The sequence below is a fragment of the Fulmarus glacialis genome, unplaced genomic scaffold (assembly GCF_000690835.1).
Source record: "Fulmarus glacialis isolate BGI_N327 unplaced genomic scaffold, ASM69083v1 scaffold28682, whole genome shotgun sequence".
NCBI lineage: Eukaryota > Metazoa > Chordata > Aves > Procellariiformes > Procellariidae > Fulmarus > Fulmarus glacialis.
The window spans coordinates 6,717-20,407 of NW_009200219.1; the positions used below are offsets into that span (position 1 = coordinate 6,717).

Genomic DNA, 13,691 nt, shown 5'->3' on the forward strand with positions numbered 1-13,691 from the left:
CAAAATATGTATGAAATACATGATTTTAAAATGTCTCTATTTCCCCAACGTCGGACATTTTAAGTATGTTTTGTATTATCCCTAAGAACAGGAATAACTTCTATGGCCATACATTTTGATACACATTATGCACATATTTTGTACTTTAAAAAAGGGGGGAAAAAACCCTACATGCCAGCCTTCGCCTTAGTGATATCATTTATATATTGATACAACAAATATTCCCTGCCCCAGTTTAAAGTACGAAGTACAAAAGTAGAGGAGTACAGAGCAAGATAAATCAGAACAAACATATATGGGGTGTGTTCTTTATGGCTAAAACAGTTCACAGAACCGGTTGGTCTTCAGGAACATTTTTAAAGGAGTGTAAGGAAGTTCCCTGATAGTACTACTTGAGAAAGCATGAAGAACAGAAATGAAGAAGCAGGTTCAAAAAGTGGGACTTAATTTAGAAGGAAAAAGAGGGAATAAAACACAATTCCTACTTGTATCCATTACAGTTTATTGAGAGCAAGAAAAGACAGCTTGATAAAGATGGGGGGAAAAAAGAGTATCAACCACTAAAAAGAGATTTCTGTTGCAGTGCTTTCCACTGTTTTGCTATATTTTTTGCCAAACAACATCCACCTTTTCATTACTTTATTAATATTTCTATTAACTTTTTTAGTTAAGTATTCCAGCAATGCCATCCATTCCTCACCTCAAAACTCCAAAGCTGACAGTGTTGACATGATCGATATCAGCTTGATCAATGGCAGCTTCAACTACTCATACCCATACAAATGTACACTCTTGTTATTATGGTATATAAAAAAAGATCTTGCAACCTTACAGGAATTGCATTTTAAATGGATATTATCAGCGTAGTTTCAACAGTCCATCATACACAGGCATACCCATGCACAGAATAGCACAAGGACATATGACACACACATTCTTATCAAGTGTCCTACCTACAGTCCTTCAGCATGACAAGAAGTGTTTCTTGCATTCAACTTCATAAGAACTTATGCCTAAGGAATCCAGAAATTTTATAATCTGACTTTTTTCTCTTCAAGTCCCTAAAAAAAGAAAAATGCCCACATCTTTATGAGCCTTGAATGTATATGTTAGTTAAATACAATTTGGTGTTCTAAGAAGCTTCCCTAATTTTATCTGGTGTTGATGATGTAGGCTTTCTGGAACCACTGTAATTATAGTGCCTGCTATAATTACAGTATCTTTTCTCTTTACAAATGTACTTAGCACATTTTATATTAAGACAATCCCAAAATTTACTTGGAGGTTCCTTTTTTTATGCTCATATCAGAGGTTTCTGAAAACTGACATAGATTGCAGTATCCAGTTAAATGTAGCAGTACTGGTATTACATATGCTTACATTTTAAATATTACCTGAATCAAAAGTACAGAAGCACTTTACATAACATTTGGACTGTCATATTGTTTTCTTATGACAACAAATTAGTTATTTTGTAGGCATATTTAACCCGATTCCCCAAATGAAACTAAATAGACTCATGAAAGAATTTGACAGCAAAATCACAATTATCTCCTCTTTATGTGATGATTTTGCACATTTTAACACATTATTCTGGCAAAACTTTAAATTGCAGGCCATAACTTGGGCATGCCAAAAAACCCCAGTCATATGGGATCCAATTATTTAAGTGTTGCCCAGAGAGAAGTAGAATTCAAATACACGTGTAAAATTTGTTCAGGTGCATGTCAGTCTCATCCTTCATTACTAGGCAAAATGTGGCAGTACCCAACAATTCCAAGTTTTTACATTTTTCATGGGTTTGCATAATTTATTTCCATAAATGACAAAGGTAACAAGTTTCTGTGAATTTAGAAAAGTCCTTTTCTAAAATGAAGTTTACCTAACTCAGGGTTTGTCCCTGCAAAATACTTAGATTGGTACTACAGAGAAGAGAATGTAACACTGTATATGTATGTGTGGCTCCATTCAATATAGCTCATGGTGAAATAAATGTTCCAGCAACTAGCAAACCTTGCAAAATCAATTTATTTGCTCATCAGTAAGGAACTATTTCTCAAAAGGCCAATTAATGTCTTGGCAGAAACTAGAAGGGTAACTAGGCAAACTTCAGAAGTGATTAATTTTATTTATTTTTGGGCCAAAGACTTCACGATCATCACAGGGCTGTTCCATTGTGCAAGCCGAAAAGGGATTCCTTGGTCCATACACCTTGCTCTCCTTTCCCAGTGTACCAGGAGAAATGACAAGGACTGGACTTTCATCCTAAAATAATGTGACCAGGACACATAGCTGGATTCAGCAGGTGGGAATTACCGCACTGTTTCTTGATGTTACCGACATAGAAACAAACCAAAACAAACAGTGCTATATGTAGAAGATAAAATGGCATAGGTAACTAGTTTACCAAGCTTGCATTCTAAGACAACCAGAAATACACTAACTCTGTTGTTCAATGGCTTAGTTGATTATTCTTTAGCATAATTTGGTATTAGAAAGAGGACTAAGTGCCTAGGGAGAGATGTGGCCACCAACAAGTGAGAAGTACCACTTACCTTGAAATCAGTGGCCTGAGGGTCAATCCTCTAAGTGCATAAAGAAGCCTGTAAGTATAATTATTTTTGTTGTTCATATTGCTCTAGGAAGGGCACAGACTTAATTGCACAGTAAGTCAATGAACTTCTTAGCTTACAGTTTTAATGTATGTTTACAGTAACCAATGATGAAGTATAATGAAAAGCAAATTTCTTTGAATTAAGAACTACTTAAGCCCAGCTACTCAAAACGCAATACATATTTCTATGTCCTTCAGGAATGCATGGGGGGTGGGGAAGTAAAGAAAACCTTACAGTAAAAAACTAAAACATAGTATTTCACTCCCACGTTGTACAAAAACTACTGATTTCTAGCAAATGATCAAATCCTACTGCACATTCCTTTCTGCCTCTCCCTCCCTAGGCTTCTTGTTTTCCACAGTTTGAGCTGGAAATTCAAACTCGAGAGCCTGCAATTTCATTTCATATAGCAAGTAAACTAACCTATACATAGGACTGCCAGGGGACTTGCATGCTTGCTACAACCTGTCTGCTTCCTAGAAAATCTACATTAAAGACAAAATCAGTCCCACCTCCCTGTCCAACAGCAAAATGCTAAACTTTTCCATGGATATCACTAGCAGCACTTAGTTTCAGACTTTTGAAGTTCGTCTTACGCGGTTCATAAAGTACTTTGAAATGTTTCCTTATAGATAGACATCAATTTACAACATCACAGTATGAAAGTCAAATGATCTTGGGTCAAATTCCAGCTCTGTGCTAACCTGCTTTATGAAACCACAAGTCAATGGCTCTTTCATTTGTTTTTTGTTCGGTATCCCTAGCACTGAACTAGATTAGCTCAGAAACCTACATATAATGTTAGGACTGATTACTGATTACCATTTTGTTCTCTCAAGGGAATTCATATTGCCTTATCACCTTGATAACAATAGAATAGTCATCTTCAGCACTGAAGGAATGCAGATATAGTTTCTCAGCATGAAATATTAGCATGCGTAAGGAGACAGCAGAAGTATCAGACAAGAAGTGGCAAGGGAAACCTTATTAAATAGGTATAAGAAACCATGTCAGTTGGAATACCTGCCTTGAAACACTTGAAAAAAAGCACTGCATACTAAATTACTTTCAAAGCGGTTGTCACTTACAAAGGATGACTATTAATGATGTTCTGGGCACCATCACTGAAGAACACTTTTTTTTAAATAGATCAAGCTAAAATGAAACACAGAGTATGAAAATTGACTTAGGGGGTCTAACGTTGGAATACAAGAACATTGTACAACACTAGCTAACACTGGTTCCTAACTCCAGAAAAAAATGAACTAGGTCTCTATTGAAGACTTGGAGTCTTATTAGAATCAGAGTTTCAATATATGATTTCTTTTAGAACAATACAATTAAAACTATACAGTCATGGGATACACAGAAATGTCACGAACAGCAGATTTTGTAAGTTTTGTTTCTGATTTTGACACTGATACCTAAATTGCCATTTAACAATTTGTTAAATAAGTTACTGATTACTGATATGATACTTCCAAAAACAACTGCAAATGTTTCGAGTATTTGCACAATTATTTTGCAAAGTTTACCATGCTGTCAGATACTAAGTTTGGGGTTTATTACTGTATGGTGCTTCAGAATGTCTGATCTCCTCTAATCTAAATCTGTAATTTATAGAAGATAATACTAGGAGATATTCCCACCCTCCCCATTATAACTTCATTGGAAAGAATCCTAAATTTTCTACTGGAAGTTGAAGAGTAAAATTGCCTCTCTTGGGAGCACATTCAGACCTGCAGTGCACCTTGATGGTCTTCATTATGTGCTATAGTAAAACACTATTTTGGTAAGAAAACAAACAGCAGTATCACTAGTATCACAGGTTTTTCAACAGCTAGGAGGACAACCATTTAGATTATTTTCTGATTTTAATTATACTAGTTTTCAGTAGCCAGGAGCAAAAAAACTAGATGAGAGTCAGCTGTCCCAATTTTCGCTTTACCTCCATTTAAATGCAAATTTGACTACTTTCCTACTCCTTGTTCTTGACATGTTTATGGACAATATCCATGCAGCTAAATGCAGTTGTAAACAAAGGAATTGTAAAAAATTCAACTCTAAAATGCAACATGCTTTGCTGTACAAAGTTAAGCCTTGCAGCATATTTTCAACTTTTAAAAAGTCAGATTTTTTTTTTTAATTAGAAATTTTAAATGTTAACTTTCCCAGAATTTCTATTTGCAATAGACAAACTATGAATTATTGTTGGCTAAGAGCATGGGATTAAATTATTATTCTCAAAAGTATACATGGAGAACTACACAATCTGAAGACACCTTTAGTTTCTTTCAGTTTATTGAAAGGCAAATTACAGACATTTTTCATCATATCCCAAAACCAGGAAACTGGGAGGCACAAAATCATTCTTTGCCTGTTTTACTTTCTATTGTGTATTTCATGGTATAGTGAAGTAATAACTGATAAGCTTTCTTCTAGAATTCAGATGAAGTATTCTGACATCAACAAATAGGAATCCAAAGTCACATTTCATATGAGAGGAGGTGTGAAGCTGCAATTTATGCACTTGCAAAGACGGATTTCATAACAAAAACAAAAAACAATATGCTATTGCTCTTTGGAAAACAATAGTCCAAAGACTATTGTTCTTTGGAAAACCTCTTTCTCATTTGAGTGTTTGCCACCCAGATACAAGAACCAGCTTCACTTTATCAATTCAGCTGGATCGACAGGCTCGACTGGGAAGTGGCACTAAGACTTCTAAGCACACGTTGTATGGCTTTCGTACTACAGTATGTTCGGTTCAGAGTTTATCTCCAGAATAATTCTTTATGTTACCAGCCCAAACATCAGAAATAGCCATGTCACCTGAGATCAGCCACACCTGATGAGAAACTTTTTGCAAGGAAAACAGCAGGTGTAAGGGCAGTATCTGAACAAAAGTCTGCATTAATTCTAAAGACAACCTCTCACAATACCTACGTAAAGAAGAAGGCTTCCCCAGCCACTTGAAGAAATGCTAAGTTAATGGACTTTAGAGAGAAAAAAGAGCAGTACAGTGATTTTGATAGGAGAGTCAAGCTACCCACTTTTTCCTTGTCTTATAATTACGGTTTGGCCAAAGACTCATCTAGCTCTATTATCTCTTTGAAGGAGAAGGCTGGAGGAATAGAAAAATCCTCAAAGAGCCCCAAGCTACTTCCTTCTCCAACTCATTTATTTCCTCTAATCATCCTAAGTGGAATTCTCTTTTTCTGTTCAGCAGGCTGAGCCACTGCTCCAGGGCACGATAGGACCTGCACCTGCTCTCCATAGACAGCATTAACCCCTTCCTTTCTAGAATGTCTTGTGTACGGCCTATCATATGTATATATTAAAAAACACAACCCACCCTTAAGTGTAAGTCTAATTTCACTTGAGCTGCCAATGAGTTTATGTTCAGAATAAGTACAGCTTACAGCAATGCTACTGGGCATTAACGATCTTATTTTTCAGTAAATCCTTTAAAATTTACATGTGACAATCAACATTAAACCACACTTGACTACATTTATAACGGCTCTGAAACTTTCCAGGACATGCGAGAGAAATCAGATTTAGTTTGGTATTTTACAAGCCACTGAAGACAGTTCTTTGGAAAGTTTCTGTTAAAACATTTAATCAATAAAATTCTTTTTATATTAATCAAAACATTTTTAAAAGTATGTTACTTAAGACAAAACTTTCCGGGAGAAAAACAAAAAAGGTTTTTACGGGAATTTTTTGTTTAAGAAAAGTTTAAAATGTTATTTCAGAATTTTGAACTATTCATATTTTGTGATTTTTTTTACATTATTCCAGGAAATTGGTATACTGAAAATATATTTATATTGAAAATATCACATAAGATGCTGCAATTATAGAAAATGAAAAAAGCTTATTCTTTATTCAAATTCCAAAGCAAACTTGGTAATGAGGTCTCAAGTTGTTTTATCTCTGTCAATGGGCAGCTTAACTTCATGTTACTTCAGCAATGAACAAGCAATATTAATAAAGCAGGACATGCTGTCTTCCAAATCTGATTCCTGTTAAAATCAATAAACATGAAGGGCAACTGAACTTGAATTAGGACTTTCACTTTATGTTTTATAACACATAAAACTAAAACTACCAGCTAATAAAAATGAAATGTAATACATGTCTTTAAATTATTGCAATTTTGATTTGGGAATTTAGATAATGGTAGAAAAATACTTAATGTTTTGATTTTAAAAGCTTTTTCCTTCCAGTACACCTAGTCACTATCCATTAGGTGTTAGTCATGTACAGATATTTTTTTTACTGTGTTTTTTTATTGCTTTGGGAGATTTCCTTCTCCATGATTCACAATCCTGTAGACCTTCCCTGGTCAAAACTCTCAGTGAAATAATTGTGCACAGATGTGAACACATTTGTAGGGCCACTTCGTCTTTTGAACATCTTAATTTATTTGGGTCAAATAAATAGCAGTAAAAAGTAAAAAATATAAATGGAGTTCTCATTTTAAAACTGAAATAACATTTCCAGAAAAAACAAAAGTAACTCAATTTGTTCATCTTAAGTAGAAATTGTAAACCAAATGTGAACTGGTTATGGAGAGATATAACAAAATCCGTAAATAATTATGAAACTCATCACTAATGCAGTAATATTGCAACATTTCACTAAAGTTAGTATGTTCCACTAGCAGCACTGTCTGCTGCCTTTCTATTAGCACTTGTTAAAGTCTCTGGTAAAGTGACTTACTCTTTGGGAAAGACCAACCACTTGATTCATTTAGGAGGCTGATAATCCCAGCCTCGGCATACCTCTAGGCAGCTCATCTGAAATTTGGTGAGATGAATCCCAGCACAAGTTCTGAGTGCAGTAGAGTTCAAAAGCAGATCTTAAGGAATCAAGATTATACAGGTCTCAGTAAAAGTTTCTTCCTCAAAGATCTTTCTTTAAAAAAAACAAATTAAAAATCACATGCTGCAGCTAATTTTATGCTAAAACCATGTTTCACACCTCTTCAAATGCTTTTTTACCTATCTATATTTGTCTGTTTGGCTTAACCTCCTTTTGAGGGGAATGGTAAAACTCCAGTAACTTCAGTCAGGAAGGAATACAGATTTTTAATATCCTGGGACCAGAAGTATAACATATAACTTAATCCTAAAAAGGGATCTCATACCTTGAGCCAAATGGAGCTATAAGTATTAGTGTTATCTTCCGATTCAGTCTGTACATTTTTTATAATGTAGAGCAGTTTGTCTCAATAAAAATGCTGTGAATTGGATCAGTTCATCCACCACTTATATCCTCAGACAAAGTGTGTGTTTCATCTACAAATTATTTAGTTATTCTGTATTTCATTTCCTTCACAGCATTTATTTCACGTTGTAAAATTTTAGGTTAGTTATTGATATCTTAATAAGAAAAATAATGAAGCTGCTATTATTTCTATGCATTGCAGTTGTGCTTCTGAAGTTATTGAGTTGCATTACTGTTGTAAATGGTGGAATGTCATCTGTGTTCATAATCTTCCAACTATAAATGAGATCATTGGTAAAGCAATACAAGTTCTAGGCACCATGATTAAAGCAAGATTCAGTTTTTGGGAGCACAAAAGAAACATACTTTGAATATAATCATCCCTTTCCCCCCTATATCAGACATCTGTGATTAGAGGAACCTACCTCGGCCTAGAATACATGAGAAAAGGAAATGGAGGCGACGGAGGAGTAATCATTAATATCTCGTCTTTGGCAGGTAAGAATATTTTCTGTATGAACACTTCCTACTCACTGGTTTGTTTCTAAAATAAATGAATCATACTGATCAGTCACACTTTTTCTTCTTTCTTATGGCTCTTCCCTGTTTATTCCCATTTTGACGTGGTTTTCGTCATAGCAACAAAGTAATATCAAAGGACCACAACTTTCATTTGCTTTTTTAAACTCAGTTCAATAAAGAATTCAGTAATTTTCCTAACCTATCAGTCTCATAGTTAATAATCTTGAGCATGATGTAAATAGCTTTTTTCAGATTTCAGTACTGCCACACATTGAGCAAAACCTAACTAGCCTCAGTTCATTATGCTTATTCAACACTACTCAATAACACCGCTGAATTAAAACATTATGTACACCACACTGTGTGTAAGAAACAGTCTAATGTATAGACCTAATTTGAATTCAGGGTTATTTTAAATCTGATTATTTTTTATATTATCAAGTATTTCTCGGGCAGCAAATATGGAAAAATCAGATAATCTTTTTTCACAGAAAGAAAGCAAGCAGTAGCAGGTCGTCCATTCAACTCCATAGGAGCACAGCTGTAGGAATATTTAAGATTAGACTGTATCTACTTTATTAATTAAGATTGTCACACACCAACTCTGTCCATGCTCCAAGTCCTCTCAGATGTGATCTACCTCTGCTTGAGAACCCATAAAGTTAACACTCATATTTTATTGAGCTTAAGCTAGCACATTCTTTGCTCACCACTTATCTGTGCTATAACTGTATCTCAATTTATTGGCATAAAAATAGAATTATATGGCTTCTAAGTCAGTCAGGGTTATTGCTGCTCAGTTGTGAGGCAGAATCCTTCTCCCTTTCCTGTAGGTACGCATGTTGCTGTGGCTGGGCTCATAGCAAAAAAGCACAACTGAAGGGGAAATGGTAAATAGAGAATGATGTCCCCTGACACCCTTCCTCAAAAAATTTGTGGGGAAATACTTGCATTCTCTCTTGTTTGTTTGAAGAATTTGTTCTCTCTTGCTACTGTCATACTGTCCGGGAAAAATAACACGTATGCTGGCTTACACTTGGATTGTCAGTGCTTTCTTTGGTATCCATGCAGAATACCAAATGGTAGTCATTTTATTCCAGGGTATTCCTGTGTTTTAACAGTGAAAAGCCAGCAAGACAGCAGTGGCCATAGTTCCTGTGTGTGAATGGGGATTAGTGCCTGATAGGTGTGAATGTTCTGAGTACTGTAAGTTCTCCTGTAAACCTTGGCTTTTGTGATGAGAAGTCCAGTTCACCCTATTGACAGAATGCATGTGGATCCTGAGGATCTGACTTAATATATGCACATGCCTCATATGAGTGAGGAGTCCTTTATTAAAAGTCTGCATGTACCTTTAAGTCAGCACTTGCAACACTGCCTAACACATTGCCTACTGATGCCAGTAAGTTTATCTCCATTGGCTCAAATGGACATTGTATTGGGACCAAATTAACCCGAAGGAAACTGCTATTGCTGTACAAGAGTTCATCAACACAAGTAAAAGATTAAACATTTTCACATAAACGCTGATGCCCATGCAGTGCTTGAGAAAGAGCAGGGGTAGCAAGTAGTGTGATTCCATTTCTAGCTAGTCTCAAATGAACACAAAACTATTCTGATTTTAAAATCTAAGAGCTTGGCTTTTCTCAGTTTGGTAAGAGCTTATGAGTGCCATTTAATCATTTGATTAAAATTTGCATTTATTTACTTACTTTTTTAACATTAACATTGTGCCATAATGATTGTGGGAACCTGTCAAAAACAAAGTGTTCTTTGCTTTGTTTGCTTTTCCATAGCTTGTATTTAGCAATTGTTTCCAAGGTCTTAAGGAAAAACACATTAGAAAAGCTGACATACCCTAATTTTTATCGTTTATTTATTTACTACTATTTGTGCTTTGTGACTCTCACTCTCCTTTCCAGTCTGAAGGTCTAAGTCCTGCAGTTTATTCCATATATAAAAGGCAAACTGCCATTGGCTTGTTTAACATTCTCTTCTAGTGTTTTCTTTTCTGAGCTAGCTTCTGTTGATCATTAAACTTTTGAGTGGTTTTGATCCCCCCTGTCCAAGTTCTCTATAAGATTTTATCAGATACGCTCTGCAGACAGCAAATATTCTTGTGTCTTGCTGAGCAGCAAGAAGAGTTATATTCAGTGCTTACGTAACATTCAATAATATTTGCTTTACCCACTAATTAGTTTCCAGTTCTTCACCATGGGAGTTTTGCCAATGATTTGAACTAGGGACAGAATCAAGCCTTACTGTCTTATATTTCCAAACATCCACGGAACTACTGAAATATTTCCTGTGAAGAGGGTGCTTAAAGTGTTCATTCAGCTAGATGAAAGCCAGAGCGTCCACCCTTTCTTTCCAGTATTGAATCTTCCTTTCTTTAGCGTCTCCACAGGATAGGACTAAATACGAAAGGGAGAGAAGTATGTAAGAACATGCAGCAAGCACCCAACTCCTAACCCACTGCATCTCAATGCTATAAAACTTTCTCAATTTTATGGGATTTGAGCATTCATATCAAGAGCAAGTAATGCTGCTAAACAACTGAGATAATGAGGAATGTGTTTTAATGCCAACTTGCCCCCATAAAAGATAATGTCAATGGCTGCAGGTTTTTACATTGTAATAAACTTCATTTCAAATTTAAAGAGTAAAATGTTCTAAAATTTCTTCTGTAGGAATCTACATACATTAATTTTAATTTTGTTTAGCAACAGAAAAAGCATACAAAACTAAATTTAACTCCTGAGATTATTTACATAATTAAATTTAACATCGTCTCTTACCTTTTGGTGGCCGGTACCTATACACTTCTATTAAGTAAAAGGGGAAAGGGAATTCATGTGTGTGCGTGCACTTTTGTTTTGATAGTCTTCATACTTTCAAGAAGGTATTCTGTAAAACTGAATTTGTATCTGTCTGGGTTCTAGCAGATTAAAAAAAAAAAATCAAAGTATTCACAGAGGGCTTAAAAACTAGCAAAATACTTAGCATCAGATCACACTAGCTTTTTATGACAGGTTGTTCAATGTGTAGTGTATTTGGATACCTTTCTGTTGACAGTCATATCAGTGGTTTAACTACACTCAACTTCAAGTGCTTAGGTTCCACAAGCAGACAGTTTGTCCTCCTATAGAAAGCTTCAGCCAAAAGAAATACTTAACGCACGCCTCCCAGCAAACAGGCTTCTTTAAGACCTGATCCTATATATATTAAAGCTAAGCATATGGTTAACATCATTTAGTAAAGGCAAGACTTTATCACAGTGAATCAGTGGAGCAAAGGTGTAAATGGCTGTACAACTGGGACCTTCAGTTCAGCATCATGAAAGAGCTCCTGTTCCCTCCCCTTTGTAAAAAAAGAAGACGCTGAGCAGAATCCACAGGAATGAGGTTAGAAAAATTATAAACTATTCCCTTGAGACTTCAGTTCACTGTTAAAAAATTTCCTAGAAATGACACAGATTAGAGTTTTTCCTAGGATTTCTCCTCTGTTTTGACACAGATCACAGCAGAGTAACCGACATAATGAATGTGATCTTGTCCCCCCTCCCTACTCTTAAGAATGAGAGAATCAATTCTCTTATCACTCTGTAGGACCATCACTGCCCTAGCTCGTTTCTCTAGTTACATATCCGCTTCTTTAAAAGAGGCTTTGGCCTTCAAAGAACACTGTAAACATATTCGATACTGTTTATCCAGACTTTTGCCTAAGGGCGACAAAGGAGATTTCTGTAATGTGGTTTGGAAAGAGGTTTAATTTAAATAAATATGGCTAAATCTTGTGATGTTATTTATTTGTAAGTATTCTATGTGTTGCAATAGGCTTTGATAAGTATATTTTATAAAACAAACCTAATGTAGAAAGGAAAACAAATTACTTTGGCAATATTTCCCAACAGGTGGAGAAACACACTTTTGGTTTGCTTTTAAATAGGTTCCATCAGTTTGCCAAAACTTACCTTTCAGCATTTTCACATATCTTTTTCATAAACAACAAAACTGTGGAGTTTTAGGATGCCAAACGATACCGTGACTATCACATTAGTGAGAGAAAATATTTTAATGGAATATTTAAAAATAGTGAATATATTTGTCTAAAGTATAACTGAGAATAGAGCTTAATCACTGCATAATCAGAGTGTAGAAGCACTGCTTTCTGATGAGCCCAAAGCCTCCATGAGACCAACAGCCATGTTACAAAACAGACTTTGGTTCTTGTAGTCTCTGTGCCACACTCATCCAAACATGAAGTACGCTATTTCAAGAATTAATGAAACTTAAACATATGATCAAACAGAAATTACATTTGTCTCAAGCTGCCTAACAGTGCACCCATGGAGAAAATAGGGGGTAGAAAGGTCATCCAAAAAATCTTATTCAAAGAAAGAGACTTGTTCAAATCTCTGAGGGCAACATGTGTTCTGGGGGAAAGCATACCTGGGGAAAAATGCTTAATTCTGTATTCATCAAAGCTCTTCAGTGGACTGAAAGGAAATACTGGTTTCAACAAAGCTTACTGATACAATCCTCCACCTCCAACACTAATTTCTCAAGGTGTGGATATTGAAACTATTGACCATGATAAATAAGCAGTGGTAGTGAGAAGCCTGACACCACGTCTCAAATGGTAGAGTGGTCTTGACACTGTAACAACAAGGGGACTAGAGTATAACCAAGGGCAAGAGCTGTCTCTGCCAGCCTGCCAGGAACTGAGAAAAACAAAAAAGAGCACAGTAGACACTGGCACACAGGGTTACTGCTGGTCTGCTTGAATTAGTTTTGGTAAACCAAAGGGTGCCTTCAGTCATCATGAAATCATTTGCAATTCACCAACTAGTTCTCGATGAAGGTCATTTGAGGGGAGAACGAAGTTCCCCGTCCCCTTTCATGTAACAATTCAGTGATGCAGCAACATCCAGAGAGAGGAAAATCTAGGCATAGTTGCCTCCCCTTGCTAAGAGAGATTGAAAAACCACATGTATCACTTTCAAGGAGTACACTGCTCATCATCATCCATTTGAATACACTCCCCTTCTTCCCCCCCTTATTTTGTGCATAATGTTCTCCAGTTTGTTTCACTGTCACTCCACTTTGCATAAGATAATTAAATATTCACAGGAGCAGCAAATAGAATCCAGATTTTCTAATATGCTGTGAACTCATCTTTGCTCACTGGTTGAATAAACACTTAGGCAGAGCAGGATGAATATCACACAGTGGTTCATCCCAAAATACTTGCTAGCAGAGTCCCTAGGACACACCGCTAACAGATAGAGGTTCAACACTTCCCAGGGTAGGGGAGCGG

General features: G+C 35.9%; 1 protein-coding gene across 1 annotated transcript in view; it reads left to right on the plus strand.

The window, feature by feature from the left end:
- HPGD (hydroxyprostaglandin dehydrogenase 15-(NAD)) overlaps window positions 1-13,691 on the plus strand; it is a 27,279-nt gene that overhangs the window by 6,658 nt on the left and 6,930 nt on the right. Inside the window, exon 3 of the mRNA XM_009573534.1 lies at window positions 8,252-8,348. Coding sequence (XP_009571829.1) covers window positions 8,291-8,348 — 58 coding nt within the window. The 5' untranslated portion in view covers window positions 8,252-8,290. The remainder of the gene's footprint in view (window positions 1-8,251; window positions 8,349-13,691) is intronic.